Consider the following 19,471-nt stretch of genomic DNA (forward strand, 5'->3'; position numbering starts at 1 on the left):
AGGACAGTGGTCCCTTCCTGGAGGCTAGACTTGCTCAGATACTTTTATTACGGCCAGTTCTTATTATAGCAGAAGACATCATATTCTAGTAGGACCTCTAGGGAGGAGCTCAGACCTACCTGATGAACTGGTGGGGGAGAGGGAACCCAGCAGAAGCCTATGTTCTAAGAGGAGGCAAGATGCTCTGGGAAGAGAACTCAGGAGGAAATCAGGGGCCAGGTATGGGGGAGCTTGATTGCCTTCCCTTATTTGGGAGAGATGGAAGGGCAATGCTGAAGACCAGCCTCTAGCTCAACACTGCCCCCCAAAGAGTCCCCACCAAGTCCAAGAGAGAACACAGAAGCTCCACAAAGATGTTGGGAAGCTTGTTAGACCCCGGGGACCCTCCAGCCAAAGATTCCGCAAGGGTCACCATAGTCCATCCCAGGGCATGGCATTGTGAGGGCACCAGTCCACCAGAAAAGAGCCCAGGGCACAGGTCTAGCCCAGTAGCACCAGAGGCATACCTAGGGGATGCCTCCAACAGATTCCCCCATATTCCTGGGGAGCAGTCTCCTGGGAACAAGCCCTGCAGGAACACACAGGTCTGAGCCAGTGCAATCTGGGTTATCGCTGTTGATGTGACTTCATTTGTGCTCACAGGCTGGGGGTGCCTTGGGAAATTTGGGTGACATAATTATTTCTTTAAATCAGATATCACTCGAATGCACCAACATACATCAGTTTTCGCGCTCTGTCAGTTTATTCGGTGCTCAACAAAATGATATCAAGCACCTAGATGTGCCAAACTGTGTGGGATAGCTTTGGGGAGACAAAATTTCATATACATATAAATCCTTCTTTCAAGAACCTCGCAGCATGGAGGAGGAAGCAGTCAAACTGATGATTATAAATCCCTGAAATTGATGCCATCATAGAGGTAAGCCCGGGGATGCAGAGAAGCGCAGAGAGGGGTGGCAGAGCGTGGAGGTGACATCAGGGCTGAACTGGAAAGGAGAGAAGGCTGGCCGGCCCAGGAAGGTGGGGAAGAGGGAACAGGAACTGTGTGCCAAAGCCCAAGAGGAACCAGAGCAGCCGTAGTGGGGGAACTGCGAGTTGTTCCCTGTGGCCAGAGTTAAGTATTCCAGAGGACATGGCTAGAAATAAGGCAGGAGAAGCATCAGAGGCAGGGGCACCAGAGGCCCAGATCAGGAATTTGAAACTGACTGAGGGCAATGGGGGTCCTTGAAAGGTTGTAAGAGGGAAAGAAGGTGATCAAACTCACATTTGAGGCAAATGGCTCTGAGAGAGAGTGGAGGATGGATTGAAGGGGGAAGACTTAAGGCAGAGAACATTTAGGAAACTAGTGATTTGGTCATGGTGGTAGCAGCAGCAGCAGGAACCAACAGTGCCAAGCACCATTCTAACTGTTGTAAATATAGACTCATTTAATTCACATGAAAACCCTATGTGGTGAGTGCTCTAATTATCCCCATTTCACAGATGATGAAACTGAGGCCAGTAAGACACAATAACTTGCCCAAGGTCTACAGCCACTGACATTGCTGGGATCCTAACTCAGACAAATTTGCTCTGAAATTCAGAGGCATCCCACAATGAATTCAGTAGCTTAGGCGAGAGAATAAAGTGGGGCCTAACATCATCAATGAAGACCTTGAGGAGGAGATAATACAGAAGGATGTTAGAGAGATGGCCTTGGTAGAGAGGAGGAGCAAGGTGAGCCTGAGGGGCATGCCTTTCCCACGTTAAGGAGCAGGGGCACCCATGTCAGGGAATTCATGAGACCAGTTGTTTATTTTTTCCTTTGGCCACAGACTTTATTGTTTGAATATTTGCAACTATTATTCTATACACACCTGTTAATTTCTTCCAAAACTGTATTCCATATTGCTAGGTCACTTCACTCTCCATTTTATGCCATATTTCCATCAAAAACTATTTCCCTAAATTACAATGTGCCTGCTTGTGTGGTATTGTTCAGTTGCTAAGTTGTGTCCGACTATGCGATGCCATGGACTGCATAGCCCACAAGGCTCCTCTGTCCATGAGATTTCTCAGGCAAGAATACTGGAGTGGGTTGCCATTTCCTTCTCCAGAGACCAGTTTTCTACATGTTGAGTTAGCAGCATCTGTGGGACCTCAGGGTAGATTTCAGGAAGTGGTTGCATGTAAGAATTTGAGCTTAGAGAGAAGCTTAGCAGAGAAGCTGAGAACTATAGGTGTGGGAGACACTGACCCAGGCTGGATAGGGGCTGAAACCAAGGAGGCAAGTGGGCTGGTTTAGGGAGAGCAGGGAGAGACGGGGACCAAGGCAGAGTCCAAGGAACATCCATGTTTGAGGATGAATCAAGAAACAAAGCAACAAATGAGACCAAAAGAGTTTCTCAGAGAAATAAAAGAAGAATGGAGTCGGTGGGGTGAAATGTTGCAGAGATCAGATAAGACTTGAACAGTATCCATTTCACCATAAATAAAGTTTAAAAGCATACAGCAGGTTGGGAGAAAATATTTTACCATAATTGACAATTATGAGACAGTATGAGTGGATAGGGTAAAAGGTCCTTAATAGGAACTGTTACTAGGTAATAGGAGAGTGCATGATAATAGGAGAGCACACTGGAATAGTCTTTTGAAGAACGATGAGCAGGATTTATGAACATTTAAACATGCACAGTTATGACCCAGCAAAATTGTACTTAAGCTACTGAAACATACAAATTCCCAAAGACCTACATCCAAAGATGCTCATAATAATGAACCTAAATATTCACCTATAAGTGTTAGTAGCTCAGTCATATCTGACTCTGCAACCCCTGACAGGCTCCTCTGTCCATGGAATTCTCCAGGAAAGAATCCTGGAGTGGGTTTCCATTTCCTTCTCCAGGAGATCTTCCTGACCCAGGGATCGAACCCAGGTCTCCTGCATTGCAGGCAGATTTTTTTTACCACTGTGTCACGAGGGCTTCATTCGTCTATAAGGTAATTACCAAATAAATCATTTTACATCCTTGCCATGGACCATGATGTCATCACTGAAAAGAATAAGATGGATCTATACGGACTGTTGTGAAATAGGAACATGATACTTTGTTAAAGTGAAAAACAATATAACTAGTTTAACAGTATTTTAACTATGCCTGGGGAAAAGTCCAGAAAGATACAGGTGATACACCTTTACACAAGATACAGGTGAACAGAGGGATGGAAAGGAATCCAATCTCACTGTACATGCTCTTGCATCACCTGTATTTGTAACAATATGCCCATTTTATTTTTATAATATTAAAACAGCTTTATCTAAGAGAAGGGTTTACTGGGTTTAGCAACTCTAGGTTATTGGGAACCTTGGCAAAAGCTGTTTCCGCAGCACAGTGGGAAGGAAGCTGGTTGCAGTAGGTTGAGCAGTGAACAAGAAGTTGGTGAAGTGGATACAACAACTGCTTGCTGTGTTTTCAAGAAGTTTGCCTTTGAAATGGAGGCAAATACTTCTCCCAAGGGGAGAAGTAGCTGAAGGAGTCCTAGAACTCAGAAAGGGAGAGAAAGACATATGCAAGTTCAGGGAAAGAGGTGGTTCCAGGAAAGAGAGGCAGAGGGAACAGGAGGCAAGACCCTGAAGGTTATGAGAGGCAGTGGATCCCATGGGCAGGTGCAGGAATTCAAAAAAAAAAAAGGAGAAGAAAGGATACTTCTCATCCTGCCCCTAAAAGGAAGGAAGAAAGTGTACACATAAGTTCAGCACATGTGTCAGCTGGGCGCTGGTGTTGCTTGCATCTCCCTTGTAAAGAAGAAGGCATATTTTGAAAATGAGACAAGGATGGACTAGGCAAACCACCACCTTCAGACTCCTCTAGAAACCATTAGCCAGGAAGGTGTGAAAAGTCCCAGTGCTATTACAGAATTGCCGGATAGAGCATTGACCTGCAGTCAGAGTCCCAGGACAGACCTCGTTGATCCTCTCTGGGGACACCTCCCCTGGTAGGCCTCCTCAACTTCCCCCTCAGCAGCCCTGGGTCAGAAGTTTCCACACAGAAGCTTCTTTCTCCTGTCTAACATCCCTGACAGCTACCAAGCCTTGGGTCACCATGGAGGCCTCGGTGGCTATTCCAATAACAGCAGCAGTAGCGACATCAGGTGGGTGAGCAGTTTGGCCTTCGGGCAGCTAGGGACATGTTCTCATAGAAAGAACTTGGAAACTTCAGTCTCTTCCTGTGAGTCCCCTGGGAACTGAAGTGATGAATTGCAGAAACAAAATATTTAAGTCTTCACTAAGGCAGCTCAGTACAAATGAACCTCCTATAGTAATAGAAATGCCCTACAGGACATCTGCACAATCCAATATAGTAGCAAAAAGCAGAGACATCACTTTGTCAACAGAGATCCGTCTAGTCAAGATTATGGTTTTTCCAGTGGTCATGTATGGATGTGAGAGTTGGACTATAAAGAAAGCTGAACGCCGGAGAATTGATGCTTTTGAACTGTGGTGTTGGAGAAGATTCTTGGGAGTCCCCTGGACTGCAAGGAGATCCAACCAGTCCATCCTAAAGGAGATCAGTCCTGGGTGTTCATTGGAAGGACTGATGTTGAAGCTGAAATTCCAATACTTTGGGCACCTGATGCAAAGAGCTGACTCACTTGAAAAGACCCTGATGCTGGGAAAGATTAAGGGCAGGAGGAAAAGGGATGACAGAGGATGAGATGGTTGGATGGCATCACCGACTCAATGGACGTGGGTTTGGGTGGACTCTGGGAGTTGTTGATAGACAAGGAGGCCTGGCGTGCTGCGGTTCATGGTGTTGCAAAGAGTCGGACACAACTGAGCGATTGAACTGAGTCACATGTGGCCACTGAACACTTGAAATGAAAAACTAAAGTTTTTATTTATTTTAATTAATTTAATTTTAAGTAGCCATATGTGACTAACCTCCTCGTTTTCCAGGGGACCACATGGAGGCCCAGAGAGAAATGACTTGTCCAAGCTCACCCTGATCATTAACAGCAGAACCAGGACTGGAAAACAGTTCTGAATTCACCCCACCATCTGTAGGCCTGCAGTGGGCTCAGTGGAAATGAAATCAGTCTAATGAAAATTGAGAAGTAGGCTGCTTGGGAATTCCCTGGCAGCTCAGTGGTTAGCACTCCAGGCTCTCATTGCTGAGGGCCTGGGTTCAATTCCTGGTCAGGAAACTAAAATTCCACAATCTCACAGTATGGCAAAAAGAAAAAAAAGAAAGTAGACTGGTTGGGAAATGTCAGACCTGGACTCTCCTTTCTACATCCAGTTGTCTGGAACAGAGAGGTGCTTACAGGAGCTCAGAAACCTAAGGCTGGGCTCCACTCCCTCATTGCGGTGGACAGAATGTCAGATTTGAGGTCAGGTTAAAAAAAAATGTCTTAAAAACTGCTTAAAACTCAGTTCATCTGCGTCACTCTAGGTAAGTTGCCTAACTTCACAGTCTCGGTTTCCTCATTCAGAAAATGCACATCTCACGCAGCTGTTGTGAAGATTAAATTATACAGATTCTGAAAAGCACTTTTCTTCGATGCTAGGCCCTCACAGGCACTCATCATTAGAGCTAAAGTGACAACTGTTATTTCGGATTAAAACAGATTAAGATCTACCTGGAAGTCAGCCCGGAAAGCAGACCCTCTGCCTTCTCTTGCTTGGCAATGTACTGGGAAAGACCCCATGCTTTTAGCTGATCAACTATTTCAGTAATAATAATACCAATAGTAAACGCTAGCCTTGTGCTTTATATGTGTCTTAAGTGTTTTACAGGTAATGAATGCCTCCTTTCAACCTCAGCTCAACCTGGTGAGTCAGAGTCTACCACTGAGCCTAAAATGAGTCTCATTTTACAGATGAGCAAACTGAAAATCTGAAAGGAAAAGTTGCTTGTGCAGAGCAGCTAGCCTAGCAGAGTTCTTCACTGCTGCACTCACGGCCTCTCTCCACAGGTCCTGGGTCTCTGTCTGGGTTTACCATCGCCTGACCAGGAGTCTCTGGGTTCTCCAGCATAGTAAATTAAAGGTGACAGAGAATGTTTGCTGAACGGTTGAAATACTCAAAGGTTCTTTCCTAGGGGTAGGCAGTTAAGATGAGTTTTCCACAGGCTCTGAGTACCCTATGGGCCCTGGGATGCCTGGGGCAAGAGGCCAGGATAACAAGTACCAGAGGGCCTGGGGTATCAATCACTGTAAGGGTAAGGACTTGGGAGGGTGCGGTGAACTAACGTTCACAGCTCCACCTGAATTTATCCTTCCAATTGTTTTCAATAGCAAATGTGACAAAACATATGCTTGGTGTCATCTGTTTTCAAAAATGTGTTTGAACTTGGGTGGGATTTTAACCCTTACCAAATGTCTTTCTTTCCAAATGAGACGGTCTCGGTTCCAAAGTTAGTAGCTACTACTGACCCAATTCCAAGTGGACAAACCAAGAAAAACTAGCAATGCTCTAAGACAGGAGCATGGTCAGAGAGGATGATTGGGGAGTGAGGTGAAAGACAAGAAGAGGTGAATGGGGCACCCATGTGAGGGTGGAAGTTCTCAAAGGGGCGTGGCGTGGAGAAGGAATTTATGAGGATTTAAGAACACCGGGGGTGTGTGGGGTGGAGATGAGAGGTCAGGGAACAAAATCACCAGACGTGCCAAAGGCTAAAGCTCCATTCCTGGGGCCTTAAAGAGCTGTTCCCTTTGAGATGGGAAAAAGGTTGAAGAGCCATAGAACTGCTGGGTGGGAAGCACGGGAAGCTCGACACAGCTGGAATGCAGGGAGAAACAGGCGGAGCAGCTGAAAGAGTTCCGGGCTGCTGAGCTCAAGGCAAAGACAAGAAATCTGTGCCATGCCGGGCCAACTACTTCCTTTGGGTGGGCCTCAGTTTCCTCATCTGGGAAATGGAAAGATTGGCTAGGAAACCCCTTCCCAAAATGAACTCTGCCAGTTTATAAAATGACGACTAGTTGTCAAAGAGCTGACCTGGGAATTAATTATTCAAACTATCAGAAGCATCCCGCACCCTCAGGGGCTCCACCCCAGAATTGAGCAATATAATCCACCACTTACTTCCTCACTGTGTTCTCAGCACCGCCGCCCTTTCTTCAGTCAGACACATCTGCCTTTCCTGGAGGTGTCCCACAGGTGACAAGCCCAGAATCATGGTAAGTCTTGAAACACCCACCCCTCCCACCTTCCAGACACCTCTCTGTTCTCTGTCCCCCTTGACACCCAGGCTCCATTTGCCCTCTCCATCTATCCCCACACCTCTCAGTCTCTCCATTCTCTCTTTAGACCACACTGTCCTGAAAGGGAGAGCCTCTGCTCCTCTTCCATACCCCTCTCTCCAACAAGCACCTAGGGCAACTCACTGCCCACCCTCTTCTCTTCCCGCTCCCAGCCAGCTCTCCCTGCCTTGGCTAGAATTGAGTCTGAGCCAGGTCCTAGTGAGGCCCTCCTTCCCCATATTAAACCCAAATATGTGTGGATTCTATTTCTAGAGAGAAAGAATACTGGAATTGTGTTCAAACAACCTGGACTTTGTTGCATTATTATTGTGTTGCTGCTGTTTAAAAGATTGTGTTAAGTATTTGGGCTTTTCTAAGTATAAAACTTTTGTGAAATAAATTAGAATCATGCTTTCCATGGAGTCACTAGCGGGCTGGCAGTTTCACTCAGTGAGGGACTGTCCTGTTTGGTTACCAAGGACATAATTGGGTGGCTACCAGCAGGAAGCCAGTCAATTCAAGGACATTTGGTTTATTATTTCCTGTGAAGGTTTTTTTTTTTCATCCTGGGTCTAAGGAATAGCAAAGAAAGCAATGCACGAAACATCAAACAATCGGAGGGAACTATAGCCAGGTTAAACTCAGGATATCTCAAGAAATCATTTTACAACTGGTTTTTTGCAAATTCATTTATTTATTTTCATTGTTGGCTGCACTGGGTTGTAGCGAGTGGGGGCTGTTCTCTAGTTGCAGGAGCTTTTCATTGCGGTGACTGCTCTTGGTGCAGAGCATGGGCTGTAGGCTTACGGGCTTCAGTAGTTGTGGCGCATAGGCTTAGTTGCTGTAGGGCATGTGGGGTCTTCCTGGACTAGGGATCGAACCTGTGTTCCCTGCATTGGCTGGTGGGTTCTTAACCACTGGACCCCCAGAGAAGTCCACAGCTGTATTTGATACGTTGAGTTGTGATTTTTTTTTTTTTTTTAAGAAGCAGATCTGTGGACTGAAAATAGCATGTGAAGTCATTCACACCTAGTTGCAATTCTGGCCGCAGCACTGAGAGGCTCTGTGACCAAAAGCTGGTTTCTGAGCCTTGTGTACCTGTCTGTTTGTAACAACCGAGCAAGACCATGTACCTGCAAGGCACAAATCAGATCTCAAATATGCTTCTCCCTCCAACTGTCAAACAGCCTCACCAGAGACCAGTAAACTAAAAAACAAACAAACAACAACAAAACATTTCCCTCCCCCAGCCTCCTGTGGCTGGAGGTCATTGCCCTGGCCTGGTTCCCATTTCTGAGTTCTCTACCTTCTGTCCTGACTTGCGTGGTCACCCCCTGGTCCCTGAGGCTGAGCTTTCGTGTCTAGGAATGGGAGTTCGCCCATACACCTCCAGCCCATCTCCTGCATAGTTGAACACTGGATTATCCGGAATGAGGACTTGACTGTGACACATGCTTGGCTGTTGATGCTGCTTCTGAGAGAGGCAGTTTCTGTGGCTGCCCCACCTCTGCCTTCTCTCAGCTGTTGCTTGTAAATGTTGGGTTCTCCCCTCTAAGGGCACATCTGCATCTCTGCATCCATCGCCACTCTCAAAGGTGGGTCTTCTCTTAGGTCATGTGTTCCCTGAAGAGTATCTCTGATCATCAGCTCCCAGAAGTGACCCACTTTGTGATTTCATTACTCTGGGCTTCTGAGAAAACTTGGTCTTGACCTTGGGATGGCAGAGTCAGTGGTTTCTCGCAGGTTTTGCAAGCAACACTGGCTGAGCCAGCTGTACTAGTCACCTCTCTCACTACTGTCCCTGTCTCCTGGCCAGGCAGGGCTCCATCTTTATCACCACATCTTTTAGGTTCATGAACTGACTTAATCTGCTCTATTTGTGATCTCTGTGTTCTGAGAAGGCAATTTATCTGGCCCCAATCACTTAGCAGAGGGATACCATCTCAGGAAAGTGAAAGTTAAGAATTCTTTCACTCTAGAGGAAAGAGGCATTGTTTTTCTACTTTCTCCTAACCTCATTCTTCCTTTTTCTTTGCTGTGTATGCTTGACAGTAACAGTTTCTTCTGCTAAGGAGGAAAGCTTCCTAGGACTTTCATGTTGATGAGGAGGAGGATGATATTACTATTTAATATTTGTATTTCTTTTACACCTATGTTGTTGTTGTTGTTTATTAGCTAAGTCATGTCCGACTCTTGAGACCCCCATGGACTGTAGCCCGCCAGACTCCTCTGTCCATGGGATTTCCCAGGCAAGAATACTGGAGTGGGTTGCCATTTCCTTCTCCAGGAGATCTTCCCAACCCAGGGACTGAACCCACATCTCCTGCATTGGCAGGCAGATCCTTTATCACTGAGCCACCAGGGAAGCCCAATATACCTTTTTTCTTTTTTATTGAAGTATAATTGATTTATAATACATGCCAATCTCTGCTGTTCAGCAAAGTGACTCTGTTACACACACATACACATTCTTTTCTATGCACCTTTGATTCATCTGTTATAATTGAGATATAATCGACATGTGATAAAAGTCACCCATTTACAGTATGCAATTCAGCAGGGTTTTGTATACAGACGGTCCCCAGCTTACAATGGTTCAACTAATAATTTTTCATCTTTGCAATACTGCAAAAGTGATACACCTTAGCTAGAAACTGTTCTTTGAATTTTGAATTTTGATCTTTTCCCAAGCATGCAATGTACAATAAGATACTCTCTCATGATGCTAGGCAGCGGCCATGCAGTCATGAGAATAAATTCATGAAGTCTTTTGTCTCAGCTGTTTTCACTTAGAATAACGTTTTCAAGGTTCACCCATGTTGTAGCCTGTATCAGTTCTTCATTACTTTTTATGATTGATTAATATTCCTTGTATGTGTATACCACCATTTGCATATCCATTTATCAGTTGATCAACATTTGAATTATTTCCACTCTTTGGCCTCATGCTGCTGAGAAGATTCACATACAAGTTTTTGTGGGGATATATGCTTTCAATTCTCTTGAGTATACTAGGAGTGGAATTGCTGGATCATATGGTAACTCTGTGTTTAGCTTTCTTAACAGCTGTTTTCCAAAGCAACTGTACCATTTTATATTTCCACCAGCAGTATATAAAGGGTCCAATTTCTCCACATCCCATGACCATCATTATAGTCCTTACTTTATTATTATGATCATGCTAGTGAGTATAAGGTAGTGCCTGAGCCTTCTTATTTTATGTTTGTCTCTTTAACACTGGGTGCCATGTTGAGGTGGGTTATAGACTGGCATAGAGACACAGGATGGCCATATCTTGTTACAAAGAAATGACATGATAGTAATACAGTTTGTGGTTCAAAAGGAAGCTAATTCAGTAGCTGGTCACTTTAGTTTATTTCCTTTTGGAAAACTGGGATAATATTTCAGAGTGGCTGCAGCTTCCCCCAGCAGCAGGTTTTCTGCTACCCCCATAACAAGGGCAGAGCCCACAGAAGTTAGCTAGGAATAGTCTGCGGTGGGGTTGGGGGTTGCTGGAGAGTCAGGTTTGGACAAAGGCACCCTGAGCAACACAGGAAGGATCTCCATCAGGGCTGGAAAGCCACCCAAACAAGGATCATGTGTCTCCACCTGCCTTCTCTGCTTCCTGCTGGCCCTCCTCCTTATGCTGGGAACATACTACCTTCCGCTGCTCACCTTCTGCATGGCAGAATATGCCTGCTCAGAGCTCCAAAGACAATCCATTACATTTCCACCCATGTGGGAAAATCAGTCATCCACCTGCTTATGATTTTTAATATATTTTTTCAAACTACACAGTGTTCCCAGAGGAAGCCTCCCACATCAAAAGAAAAACTCTGGGTGGTACAATTTCCTTTTAGCTTGAGCATGCTGAAAGCCTATGCTGCTATCACTCAGATTGTTTTTCCAGAACACTTCATTTTATTTTCTTCCAAACTTTAAACTTTTTACGTTGTGTTGGGGTAATAGCTGATTAACAATGTCTGATAGTTTCAGGTGAATAGAGAAGAAACTCAGCCATACATACATGTGTATACATTCTCCCCCAAACTCCCCTCCCATCCAGGCTGCCACATTGAGCAGAGTTCCATGTGTTATACAGTAGGTCCTTGTTGGTTATCCATTTTAAATATAGCAGTGTGTGTATATGACCTTCTGAAAGTCCCTAACTATCCCTTCCCCGCCACCCCAGCAACCATAAGTTCATTTTCTAAGTCTGTGAGTCTTTTTCTGTTTTGTAAGTAAGTTCATTTGTATCATTTATTATTGTTTCCACATATAAGGGATATCATATATTTTTCCTTCTCTGACTTGTTTCACTCAGTATGACACTCTCTAGGTCCATTCATGTTCTTGAAAATGGCATTATTTCATTCTTTTTAATGGCTTTAGGTAATATTCCATTGTATATATGTACCACAACTTCTTTATCCATTCCTCTGTGGGTGGACATTTAGGTTGCTTCCATGTCTTAGCAATTATAAACTGTCCCACAATGAACGCTGGGGTGCGTGTATCCTTTCAGATCATGTTTTTCTCCAGATACATGCCCAGGAGTGGGATTTCAGGGTCATATGGTAGCTCCATTTTTAGCTTTTTAAGGAACCTGCATACTGTTCTCCATAGTGGCTATACCAATTTACATTCACACCAACAACCAGAGCAGTTCTTCCAAAGTAACTTTCAGAAAGTTGGACAAAAGAATTCATCTCTTAGCTTTATAGTCAAGTTTTGATCTTTTTCTAGGGATCTAACCCATTTAGATTGCCTGCTTAATTCCCCAGATTGAGAAATGTGTAGTACCTCCTGTTTCTGACATTAAAATCAGCTTCAAGCTGCGGTACAGATACACCATGGAATAGTACTCAGCCATTAAAAAGAACTCATTTGAATCAGTTCTAATGAGATGGATGAAACTGGAGCCCATTATACAAAGTGAAGTAAGCCAGAAAGATAAAGACCAATACAGTATACTAATGCACATATATGGAATTTAGGAAGATGGTAACGATAACCTTATATGCAAAACAGAGAAAGAGACATAGATGTACAGAATAGGCTTTTAGACTCTGTGGGAGAAGGCAAGGGTGAGATGTTCTGAGAGAACAGCATTGAAACAAGTATACTATCAAGGGTGAAACAGACCACCAGCCCAGGTTGGATGCATGAGACAAGTGCTCAGGGCTGGTGCACTTGGAAGACCCAGAGGGATGGGTTGGAGAGGGAGGTGAGAGAGGGGATTGGGATGGGGAATACATGGAAATCCATGGCTGATTCATGTCAAAGTATGGCAAAAACCACTACAATATTGTAAAGTAATTAGCCTCCAACTAATAAAAATAAATGGAAAATAAAATAAAATAAAATCAGCTTCAACAGTCAAATGCTCACCACAAAGGATCCAAGACAGCATGTTCTGAAGGGATTACAGGGGGAAGTTTCAACATTGGTTTGGGCAATGTCATGGAAAGTGATGAGAACCTCTCTGACACTGAAAGAAACTACATGCTTTTTGTGAAATCATTCTTTCTAAATGTGTCTCCAAAACCTTAGAACTTTAGTGACTCCTCTAAGTGAAAGTTACTTCCGTGTAATATACAAGCTAACACAAAGAATTCCATCTGAAATGTACAAGCTGTTGGGCTTGAATCTGGGGAGATTTTACTGTGCAGTAACCCTGATCTCTCTTCTTTAGGCTGAAACAAAATATACTTCAAATATGGAAGGATTTAACTGGGATAATTACAGCGATGAAGATTTTGGCAATTACAGTTACAATACTGACCTGCCTTCTATTCTACCAGACTCTGCCCCATGTCGACCAGAATCTCTGGATATCAATAAGCATGCTGTGGTCGTCATCTATGCCCTGGTCTTCCTGCTAAGCCTCCTGGGAAACTCCCTGGTGATGCTGGTCATCTTATACAGCCGGGTCGGTCGCTCTGTCACTGATGTCTACCTGCTGAACCTGGCCATGGCTGACCTGCTCTTCGCCATGACCTTGCCTATCTGGGCCGCCTCCAAGGCAAAGGGCTGGATCTTTGGCACACCCCTGTGCAAGGTGGTCTCACTTCTGAAGGAAGTCAACTTCTACAGTGGTATTCTACTGCTGGCCTGCATCAGCATGGACCGCTACCTGGCCATTGTCCATGCCACACGCACACTGACCCAGAAGCGCCACTGGGTCAAGTTCATATGTATAGGCATCTGGGCCCTGTCTGTGATCCTGGCTCTGCCCATCTTCATCTTCCGCAGGACCATCCACCCACCCTATTCCAGTGCAGTCTGCTACGAGGACCTGGGTGCCAATACAACAAAATGGCGAATGTGGATGAGGGTCCTGCCCCAGACCTTTGGCTTCCTCCTGCCCCTGCTGGTCATGCTGTTCTGCTACGGACTCACCCTGCGCACGCTCTTTTCAGCCCAAATGGGGCAGAAGCACCGGGCCATGCGGGTCATCTTTGCAGTTGTGCTCGTCTTCCTGCTCTGCTGGCTGCCCTACAACCTGGTCCTGGTCATGGACACCCTCATGAGGCTCCATGTGATCCCTGAGACCTGTCAGCGCCGCAACGACATTGGCCGGGCCCTGGATGCCACCGAGATCCTGGGCTTCCTGCACAGCTGCCTCAACCCTCTCATCTATGTCTTCATTGGCCAGAAGTTTCGCCACGGACTCCTCAAGATCATGGCCATCCATGGCCTGATCAGCAAGGAGTTCTTGGCCAAGGACGGCAGGCCTTCCTTTGTTGGCTCTTCTTCAGGGAACACGTCTACTACCCTCTGAGACCCCTCAGCGGGCTCCTCGCTTCCCCTCAGCATCATCCCAAGCCCCATGTCCTCTGGCCAGGCACAGTCCCGTGTCAAGGCAGCTCCCCACTGTGGCTGTAGGAAGTTGCTGAGGCCACGTCCCTCTTAGCCCCCATCACATGGATTAGACAGCCTGTCCTGGGCCCCACCTCTTGCTGTAATTGCCATGTCAACTGATAGAGCTTGGTGCATCCTACCACTGAGCCCACAGTGCTCTATCTTCTGGCAGACATCCTTTGAAGATATTCTTTTCAGTGATTACAAAAAGTTCCCGTTAATGAGAACCATTAATGTAAAACACCATTGGTTACTTGCCTAGCTCTCCCTTTCCTTGTTGGCCAGCAAAGTTCCCTTCCCTTGAGAGAGGCTGCAAATGACAGACACTCTCTTTCCAAGATTCTCTTAAGAGAGGAGTGGCCATATCATCTTGTTCTGATTTGTAAAACTTAAAAGCAATAGTGTGCTGGTAAACCACTCTCCTGGGGGGAAAAATCTTGATTTGTAGCATTTGCCATGTGCCATGGTGTATATAAATGCTCCCACCATAACCAATTTCAAGGGTGATGGTATTTAGCAATGAGCTCACAAAATCTAGAAAATGTAATAATCAACTTTCACCATCTGGTACAAACTGGTTTCAGTGCATCATTATCTAAGAGGAAGTCTGCTGGGACCGGGAGATACCTGGAAAGTGTTCCTGATTTGAGAAAGAGAGAGAGTGACATATCCTTGGTTCTTGACTTTGAATATGGTTGTAGGATATGGTCTGTTGACGCAGCCACTTTGTAACAATGAGGCAAAAATTATACCCAACACACTAGGCTGATGGAGTCAAACAATAAAAAGAACCTGATAATAAAGAGCCCAAAGTAAACCCATCATAAATAGTCAAATGATTTTTAATAAGGATGCCAAGACTATTCAATGGGAAAAGGATAGTCCTTCAACAAACTGTGTTGAGAAAATTAGATATCCACATGCACGGAATGGAAATGGACCTTTACCTTACATCATGCACAAAAATTAACTCAAAATGGATTGAAGACCTCAAATGAGAGCCACAACTATAAAACTCTTAGAAGAAACCATAGAGGGAAAGCTTCATGTCATTGAATTTGGCAATGATTTCTTGGATATGATGCCAAAAGCACAATTAACCAAAGAAAAAATAGTTTAATTGGACTGCATCGAAGTTTAAAACTTTTGTATGTCAAAGCCATACACAAATATTATGTTTCCCGTTATGTGAAGTACCTAAAATAGTGACTTTCATAGATACCAGAGGCTAGGGAAAAGGGAAATGTGGGGAATTATTCTTTAATGGGTCCAGGATTCAGTTTGGGATGATGTAAAGGTTCTGGAGATGGACAATGGTGATAATTGAAAAACAACATGAATGTACTTAATGCCACTAAGCTGTACATTTTAAAAAGGGTAAAATGGTAAATTTTATGTTAGTGTATTTTGCCACAATCAAAAACAAACAAACAAAAAGCTAGTTCTACAAAGCAAACTTGAGCCACTGGAACCACCTACCTATAACTTCTCAAGTGAGATAATTAAATGTATATTTTGTGTAAATTACTTTTAGTTGGGTATTTCATTACTTGCAACAAAAAGCATCCCAAGTGCTACAGAGTGGTCTGGCAAGGGTAAGCAGAAGTCCTCAATGAGGGTCTTTATAATAAATAAATCCTTTTGCTGTTTATGGGGTACATAGAGAGAAGGTCTAAAATCAAGATGGAGGCTGGTACTTCCTCCTTCTTCTTACCCAGCCCAAGCCTCCTGCTGCTGAACACATATTACAGAAGGAAACGTATCCTGGGATCTTCTTGTGTGTCTTGTTTCCTTGGGTGAAACAGTAGTCAAGAGTGTCAAGGGTGGGACTTAGAACTGCCTAGAAAGTCTACCAAATCAGCTGGATTGGGTAGCCGAAAGTCAGAGGGCTCTCCTGAGGTTAGCCATCGACTCCCACTTTGAGTCCCCCTTCACCCTCTCCTCTCTCCCACCCAAAACACACAAGTACACACCCATCATTCAGGTTTGACAAAACACCACACTCATGCAGAATGGGAAAATGACTGTGTCACCCAGACAAAACAAACAATTGAACTCATTTCTTCAACGGTATTAAGAGCCTACTGTTCCAGAGCTTTGGGTAAAGCAACAATCAAAACAGACTGAGCCTCACACTGCCAAAGCCCCTATTCACACGGCTTGACTCGGAAAGGTCTTGGGTGGGAGGGGCTCTGGCTCCAAGCAGCCTGCTAAACCAGTAAGGAAGCAAGGGGAACTAAACCACACTTTTACCAGGTTCCGATCCCTTTCACGTTAACAACTCTCTGACCATTAAACGGAGGAGAGAGTGGCCTTGGTTATGGCACAAGGCCTCTCCAGCAAGGCAGAAACAAACCTCTGAGCTGAAGTGCTCAAGGGACAGGTAACCACCACTCCTAACTCAGGAACGTGCTTTTCCTTTCACAGTCAGCAAGCAGGATTAATTCACCAACAATAACCCCTCCGTTCCAAGCTCACTCTGCCAGGTACTGGGCTGAACTCAGGATCAAGCACAACTTAGCTGTTCTGGCTGAGCCTTCAGAATAGCTTCTGATTCAGCAAGAGGGAAAGGCAAGGGAATGTGTTTTTACCAAAGCCCCGAGTTACTGGAGGAACCAGTGGTGTCCTAACCAGTGGTGTCCTAGACAAGGCGGACTAAGTGGGCAGCTCCTTGCGATGACTGTTGGTGGGAGGAGGCCACCCTGGTTCCAGGAACTCTGCTCTTTCCTCCTGGAACCAGGGCTGGAAGAAACATGGTTCTCCAAGGAAAACAAGAGGATGAAATAAGCCCAGAAGCAATGAAGTGGAAACTGAGTTGGACTTACGTGAACTGTTAATACTTAGCCCTGACTTTTACTCACACTCTCACACACAAGTAAAGACTCTCTTGGCGTAAATAATCAACCCGCCAAGCCATCACTAGCACAGGGCAAATCCAAGGCCAGATGATTTCTTTCTTCCATCTGATGTTTCCAGGTTTGAGTCAGGGCCCAGTAGCTTTCTGCCTAGATCTGCCCGCTCAGTCTAAGCTGGCCCTCTTGCTTCCAGAGATATATGTTCCTCTACTTACACTAACACCATCTGTCTTTTTCCTCTGTCCCCAATGTTTATGATGTCTTCCTCCACCACCATCCCGCCCCAGATTCTGCAAGATGGGATCCCCTCGTTCATGACATCAGGACAGACACCAGCCTCTCTTGGGTGAAACAAAGAAGCACCTCCAGTTTGCAAATCACGTTGAAACATATCAAGTGTAGGCCCACATGGAAAACCACACCATCACACAATACCAAAGACAGGGGAGACCTAGAGACGCCCCTCCCTATGGAGAGGCTGAATCTTTCAGTACATAAACGAGGAACCTGAAGCCCAAGCAAAGCATATTGACCGAAATCTCATGGCTGAATAGTAATGGAATTGGAATAAAAACATTCCTAGTTCACTTCATTTTTTCAGATATTTCACTTTTCTAACGGTGAATTTTAAAACATCTTACAAAGGAACAGGAAATAAATACACTGAACTTCTGAGAGCATTCGAGTCACGCCGCAGGGCCAGTCTACAACTTCAGTGCCTGGACTCATTCCTGTTGGCACTGGGCTTTGGAATCTCCACCCTGTGATAGAGGTAAGGGCCACCTGAGGCTTGGGGCACAGGTGTGAAAGCAGATTCAGCTGGGGTTACCCTATTCTGTGCTGGCAAGCAGGACAGTTAAGAGGTAATCATAGACAAATACGAAGTTCAAAGACAGGCCAAACTAAACCTTCTATTGAGACACATGCTCTGTCACACAAGATTCACTTAGAACAGCAGAACTCAATTTCTGAAAAGGAGAAGGGATTTGTTACAGGGATCTGACTGTAGCACTTGGGAGCTGGTTCAGTAGTCTAGAGTAGCTGTTGACTTTGCTTCTGGTGCTGGGACGTGAAAGTGACAGGACAGGCAGGTGAGAAGGAAAGATGCATGAAAAGGGGCGAGGAGCAAGGACAGACTGAAAGATGAGTGGCAAGCTCTGGCTGTGGATGGCCCGCCTGCTGGATGTCTGTTGGTGTCTGCACCACAAAGGTCGCCTCCCAGGTGACTCAGTGGTAAAGAACTCCTGCCAATGCAGGAGACACAGGTTGGATCCCTAGTCCAGGAAGATCCCCTGGAGAAGGAAATGGCAACCCACTCCAGTATTCTTGCCTGAAGAAACCCATAGACAGAGGAATCTGGCAAGCTACAGTCATGGGGTCAGAAAGAGTCAGACACAACTTAGTGACAGAATAACAACAGCGTGACAAAGGTCAGCATACTCCACTCAGGAGCACTCAGAGCTGCAGACCCACTGCCAACCACGAAAGCAAGAGCAGCCAGAAGATAAGTGCCAGTGATGTCACAGCAGCGCTGACTTTCCAGCACATGAAATACGCAGCTTCTGGCCAACACTAACTTGGAATGATTCAAGGAAGGAAATTGTAGTTCCAGCTGAACTAAAAGGAAAGTGAAAAGTGAAAGTCACTCAATCATGTTGGACTCTTTGTGACCCCCATGGACTGCAGCCCACTAGGCTCCTCTGCCCATGGAATTCTCCAGGTGAGAATACTAGTGTTCCCTTCTCCAGGGGATCTTCCCAGCCTCAGAGATCAAACCCAGGTCTCCCACATTGCAGGTGGATTCCATTCAAATCTTTTGCATGAATATATGTTACCTATGAATAGAACTCTAGAGAAAAAGGAATAGTTACCACAAAGGGTTGGATTATGCTTTTTCAAGTTTCAGTCCATCAGAGAGGAGCACACTGGGGTATTTGTGGGTCCTGATCAAATTTTCTTTACCTAGATCTTGGGCACCTAGGGTTCATTATACTCTCATCCTTTAAACTATAAACATAAGTTTTCTGCAAACTGTTCACAATAAAAATACTTTCAATCATTAAAATAAAAGAAAAGACTATGAAGAAAGTTATCAAAACCACAAGCGGACACCTCCAGTCATTTCAAGAAGCCCCTACAGGGTGTTGGGCGGAGGTGTCTATTGCTCTGGGGTCCAGATTCAGCAGAGTAGAAGACAGTATCATCATCCTCTACTTCTAGGAGAGTAAAGAGGTGAAACCTTTAGAGAAGGTAATTTGATCAAACCTACTTCAGTGTACATACCCTGTGATCCAGGAATGACACTTCCAGAAATGCACCCTATAGAAATACCCACATAAGTGGACAAAAGTATGCAAGCTATTTGTTACAGCTTTGTTTATAAAATTCAAAGCTTAGAAACAACCTAAATGTCTATCAGAGGGGAAGTGACTAGTTCAACTGTGAAGGTCCATCCATACCATGGGCTGTATTGATGGCAGTTGTTTAAACATAAGGCCACAAACATGATGTTAAGTGGTAGAAACCAGAAC

The 19,471-nt window shown here is 45.0% G+C and overlaps 1 protein-coding gene across 2 annotated transcripts; it reads left to right on the forward strand.

The window, feature by feature from the left end:
• Window positions 1-1,881: 1,881 nt before the first annotated feature.
• Window positions 1,882-15,610, forward strand: CXCR2 (C-X-C motif chemokine receptor 2). 2 transcript variants are annotated; one of them, XM_020879369.2, is made up of 2 exons: window positions 1,882-7,158; window positions 12,917-15,610. In XM_020879369.2, exons 1-2 carry the CDS (start codon window positions 7,156-7,158, stop codon window positions 14,003-14,005), a joined length of 1,092 nt encoding a protein of 363 aa, XP_020735028.1. In that variant the 5' UTR covers window positions 1,882-7,155; the 3' UTR covers window positions 14,006-15,610. The 2 variants fall into 2 exon arrangements, with proteins under 2 accessions (XP_020735028.1, XP_070314730.1); XM_070458629.1 differs by having other exon boundaries at window positions 13,026-15,610.
• Window positions 15,611-19,471: the final 3,861 nt, after the last annotated feature.

The sequence above is a fragment of the Odocoileus virginianus genome, chromosome 30 (genome assembly GCF_023699985.2).
Source record: "Odocoileus virginianus isolate 20LAN1187 ecotype Illinois chromosome 30, Ovbor_1.2, whole genome shotgun sequence".
In the NCBI taxonomy this organism is placed as follows: domain Eukaryota; kingdom Metazoa; phylum Chordata; class Mammalia; order Artiodactyla; family Cervidae; genus Odocoileus; species Odocoileus virginianus.